Genomic DNA, 4943 nt, shown 5'->3' with positions numbered 1-4943 from the left:
AGGGGGATCCTATAGTTCCAGGGGGGATCCTGTCGCTCCCAGGTGGGGTCCTGTAGCTCCCAGGGGGATCCTATAGTTCCAGGGGGGATCCTGTCGCTCCCAGGGGAGTTCTGCCCATCCCAGGGTGTCATTCCCAGCACGGTGGGAGATCCTGCCTTTCATTGGGATAGGTCGTGCTTGTCCCATGGGGATCACGGGGTCATTCCCAGCTCTTGGGGAAGGGGGTCCTGTCCGGCCCGGCGGGGTCATTCCCATCACGGGGAGACGGTCCTGCCTTTCCTGGGGGTGGTCCCTGCCTGTTGCCTGTACCAGGGGGGTTCTTCCCAGCCCGGGGGGTCATTCCCAGCCCAAGGGGGTCATTCCCTGCCACGACTGGGGGGGTCCCTGCCCGTCTGGGGGGGTCCTGCTCCCCCTGACTCCATGATTTCCCCCCCTCCCCAATTCCTGTCTCCTCCCCCCAGAGAGCATCCACAAGCTGAAGGAGAAGGCCAAGAAGCGGAAGGGCCGCGGCTTTGGTTCAGGTGAGGCCCCAAAAACCCTCCCCTGGCAGCCTGGGGTGGGGGGGTGGGTGACACCCCACCCTGTGCCATGGTGGGGGGTTGAGGGGCCCCGTTATCCCATCGTGTTCCATCTTTTCCAGAGGAAGGATCCCGGGCCCGGGTGCGGGAGGATTATGACAGCGTGGAGCAGGACGGGGATGAACCAGGACCACAGAGATGTGAGGGGGGACACTGGGGACATGGAGGATGGGGGGACATGAGGGACATGAGGAGGACATGGGGGGGACATAAGGGATGGGGGGGACATGGTGGACACAGTGAGTCCAGAGCTCCAGGTCAGGGCTCAGCCCTGCTGGGATAATCCTTTTTCCAACTGCCCCCGTCATTCCCAGGATTTATTTTGGGGCAAACCCCAAATCTCAAACTCGGGGGCTCCGTATCCCCTTCCCAGGGGTGGGAATGGGGGAGATTTGGGGGACACACCACTTCTTGGGGACCTCACAGCCTCTGAGTGTCACAGGGACACCTTCCCTGTGGGAGGGAGGGGGAATGGGGGGTTGGGGGGTCCTGAGCTCTGGGTTGGGATGATCCCTTCCCCCCTTCCCAGGATTTATGGATTCTGGGGCTCCATCTCCCCTTCCCAGCTGTGGAATTTGGGGGACACACCTTTTCTTAGGGACACTTCTCAGTGGGAAGGAACAGGAATAGGGGGGGATTCCTGAGCTCCAGGTTGGGGCTCCCCCCACCACAATTCCCGGGATTGATTTTGGCTCAACCCCCAAATCTCAGCCTTGGGAACTCCACATCCCCTCACCGAGGGTGGGATTCCTGGGGGGATCCCCCTTTCCCAGCCCCCTGACCCCCTTTTCCCCCCCCCCAGCCGTGGAGGGCTGGATCCTGTTCGTGACGGGGGTGCACGAGGAGGCCACGGAGGAGGACGTGCACGATCGCTTTGCTGAATTTGGGGAGATCAAGAACATCCACCTGAACCTGGACCGGCGCACGGGATACCTCAAGGTGCCCTGGGGGGCTCAGGGTTAGGACTGGGAGGGTTTGGGGGGGACCCCCCAGCTCCATTTTGGCTTGTGGGAGGGTTGAATTGATCCAGTGGAGTCCGGGCTCGGAGGTCCTGTGGGATCACCCCAAAAGTGAGCTGATTTTTGGGGTCACGGGGTCCCTGCACCCCAAACCTGAGCCAGGGGTTCCCGGGCTGATTCCCAGTGCCATTCCCATTCCAGATCCCAATCCCAGGGTGTTGGGGGGTCCCTGCCCCCCAGACCTGAGCCGGGGGTTCCTTCCCTGCCTGGGCTGATTCCCAGTGTCATTCCCATTCCAGATCTCAATCCCAGGGTGTCGGGGGGTCCCTGCCCCCCAAACCTGAGCCGGGGGTTCCCACCATGCCCGGGCTCATTCCCAGTGCCATTCCCATTCCAGATCCCAATCCCAGGATGTCGGGGGGTCCCTGCACCTCAAACCTGATCTGGGGGTTGCCACCATGCCCGGGCTCCTTCCCATTCCCAGTCCCAGGGTGTCAGGGGGTCCCTGCCCCCCAAACCTGAGCCGGGGGTTCCCACCGTGCCCGGGCTCATTCCCAGTGCCATTCCCAACGCCATTCCCGATCCCTCCCCAGGGCTACACGCTGGTGGAGTACGAGACGTACAAGGAGGCGCAGGCGGCCATGGAGGGGCTGAACGGGCAGGAGCTCATGGGGCAGCCGGTCAGCGTCGACTGGTGCTTCGTCAGGGGCCCCCCCAAGGGCAAGCGGAGGTGAGGGACGGGAATTCCGGGAGCTGGGAGCGGGAGGGACCTCCGGGAGCACCGGAACCCCCCGCTGGGGGGAACGGGGGCCATTCCGTGTGTTGTCACGGGGAGGGACTGGGGTTAAAATAGGGATAAATGTGCCAAAATGCTTTCTCTCCCCTTTCCCCTATCCCCTTTTCCCTCATTTTCTTTTCCTCTTTGCCTTTTCCCTTTCCTCCCACCTATTCCCTGTTTTCCAGGGGTGGGCGCCGGAGGAGCCGCAGTCCGGACCGGCGCCGCCGGTGATGGATCCAGGATTCCACCTGTCCACGTTCCGAGTCCAAACTGGGCGAAACTGGGAAAACTGGGGGGGGGTTTGGACACAGGTCTGAGGAGCCAAACCGGCTCCATCCCTTGGGAAATCGGGGTTTTGTGGAATTTTATTGTTTTCAAAGGACAAACGTGAGGGGAGCAGCAGCAGCCCCCGAGGGTTGGGGGTGTTTCCCTCGGGTTTGGGGGGGATCCCTCCCAGCCCCCCATCCCAGCACATCCCAGGAGTTTTTTCCCTACCCCAGGCAAATGTTCCCTTGCTCTCCCGTGGGATTTATCCCACCGGGAAACCCTTATTTTCTGTTAAATAACAGTTTTTGTGTAAATTTGGCTTCTTGTTCTTTGTCCTTCATTAAACCACCCCCAGCCCCTTTCCCTAAAATCCCTCCCTGTCCCAGCTGCTGGATCCCTGGGGATCCCTCCCAGCCTGGCAGGAGAACGACTTGGGGCTTGGAAAAGCCTTTTTTTCCCCTTAAAACTTGGCATTGGGAAGCGACAGCTTTGGGGGGCAACCCAGGGGACTTCCCATGTCCAGCTGTTCCCCCCTCCAGATGTGCCAGTCCCCAAACCCCCCAGATGTGCCCCCCCCTCCACACTCAGAGCCGCTGAGCTGCACGGGGGCCTTTATTGAAGGACAACCACCCCCCAAAAACGGGGACCCCCCTGGGAAGGGGGGCCGGGGGGGGAGTGGGGAGCTGTGCAGACCCCCAGCCGTGGGTTTAAGGGGAAAAGCTGCCGGGAGGATGAGGAGGGAGCAGGAGGAAGATGCAGGGAAAAGCCACCGACTCCCGAGGGAATCGGGGGGGGGGTCGTGCCGAGTTTGTGCCGACGGCGATGGAGGGGCCACGAGCCCTGGGTGGGTTCAGAGCGAAGGGGGCCCGGGGGGGGTCCCGGAGGACGCTGAGGGGGGTCCCCGGGGGTCTCTAAGAGCCGGGCTCGGGGCCCAGGGCGCTGCGGAAGGCGACGAGCTCCGGCTGCATGGAATGGCGGCGGCGCAGCAGGGCCCGGGGGGGCCCGGGGGGCAGCGGGGGCAGCAGCCCGGCCCTGCCCGACCCGGGGGGCTCCAGGGACAGCGTTCCGGAGCCGCGGCGCTCCAACAGCCCGCCCGGGCGCCGGAGTGGCCCGGGGGGAGCCGCCTCGGGGTCAAGGGGGTCCCGGCACAGGGGTTTGCCCCGCGGAGGGTCGGGGGCCTGAGGCCGACGCGCCGGGGGGGCCACGGGGGGCACCCGCTCGGCCCAGGCGGGCCCCGGCAGCCCCGAGGCCTCGCGCCCCTCCATGCTGTGCCGGCGCGGGCGCAGCCCCAGCCCCTCCAGCCCCCCCGCCGGCCGCTCCAGGGCGGCCCACGTCCCTTCCAGGGCTCCTCGTGGCCCCTCTGGGGAACCCCATGACCCTTCCGAAGGGCCCCGCGTCCCCTCCAAGGACCCCCACGTCCCTTCCAGGCTTCCCCGTGCCGTCCCCTCCGCCCCCGGCACCGCCAGCCCCCAGGGCTCCGAATTGAGCCTCTTCAGCTGCCTCTTGGGCCCGGCCCGCGATGGTTCCGGAGCGGCGGCCGGAGCCGCCGGCGGGAAGCGGAACACATCCCGCTCCTCATCCCTCCCGCCCGCGCCCGGCGACGCCGCCGACGCCGCCCGCACCTCCACCTGGGACGGGGAGGCGCAGAGCGCGGGCGACGGCGGCGAGTTCAGGTACTGGCGGGTGGTCTTGGTGCCGCGGGGCGACGTGGCCGAGGTGATGATGATGACGTCGCGGCCGCGCTCCCGGCACGCGTCCAGCAGCACCTGCAGCGTCTCCCGGTCCCCGCGCTCCAGCGCGTAAACCAGCGCCGAGCCGCCGGCGTAGTCCCGGGCGCTGGGGTCGGCGCCGTGGGCCAGCAGGACGGCGGCCACGGCCGGGCCGGCGCGCTCGGCACAGGCGTGCATCAGCGCCGTCTTCCCGGCCTTGTCGGGGATGTTGGGATCGGCGCCGTTTTCCAGAAGGTACCGCACCATGCGCGGCTGCTCCGGCGGGTCGGCGTAGCCGGCGCGGCACGCGGCCATCAGCGGCGTGGTGCCCGCGGCGTTGCCCTCGTTGATGTAGGCTCCCCCTTCCAGCAGCAGCCGGGTCAGGCGGAATTTCCCTTGGGATACGGCGCGCAGCAGCGCCGAGCCCTCCGCCGGGATCATGGCGAGCCCCGGTGCCAGCGCGGCGCCGGCGGGGCGGCGCACGGGGCTGGGCATGGCCGGGCTCAGGGGCCGGGGCGCGGGGACAGGGGTGGCACCCGCTCACTGCAAGGGGAGATGGTGCAGGGTGAGACCCCCCCCGAGCCCCCCGGGATGAGCACGGGGTGAGACCCTGGAATTCCCCGGGATGAGCACGGGGTGAGACCCTGGAACT

The 4943-nt window shown here is 66.6% G+C and overlaps 2 protein-coding genes across 2 annotated transcripts in view; one reads left to right on the top strand and one right to left on the bottom strand.

The window, feature by feature from the left end:
* RBM8A (RNA binding motif protein 8A) overlaps positions 1-2900 on the top strand; it is a 4428-nt gene extending 1528 nt beyond the window's left edge. Inside the window, exons 2-6 of the mRNA XM_017839648.1 lie at positions 462-521; positions 641-718; positions 1381-1517; positions 2131-2267; positions 2501-2900. Coding sequence (XP_017695137.1) covers positions 462-521; positions 641-718; positions 1381-1517; positions 2131-2267; positions 2501-2546 — 458 coding nt within the window. The 3' untranslated portion in view covers positions 2547-2900. The remainder of the gene's footprint in view (positions 1-461; positions 522-640; positions 719-1380; positions 1518-2130; positions 2268-2500) is intronic.
* Positions 2901-3493: 593 nt separating this feature from the next.
* Positions 3494-4732, bottom strand: ANKRD34A (ankyrin repeat domain 34A). The gene has a single exon (XM_017839647.1). It carries the CDS (start codon positions 4730-4732, stop codon positions 3494-3496), a length of 1239 nt encoding a protein of 412 aa, XP_017695136.1.
* Between the last annotated feature and the right edge of the window lie 211 nt (positions 4733-4943).

The sequence above is a fragment of the Lepidothrix coronata genome, unplaced genomic scaffold, assembly GCF_001604755.1.
Source record: "Lepidothrix coronata isolate B3197 unplaced genomic scaffold, Lepidothrix_coronata-1.0 Scaffold445, whole genome shotgun sequence".
Lineage (NCBI taxonomy): Eukaryota > Metazoa > Chordata > Aves > Passeriformes > Pipridae > Lepidothrix > Lepidothrix coronata.
The sequence above is the reverse complement of the archived record's forward strand: the minus strand, read 5'-3'. Positions and strand labels throughout refer to the sequence as shown.

Excerpts from the sequence above, each read along its gene's own strand:
- ANKRD34A (XM_017839647.1), bottom strand. The coding sequence starts at position 4,732 with ATGATCCCGGCGGAGGGCTCGGCGCTGCTGCGCGCCGTATCCCAAGGG.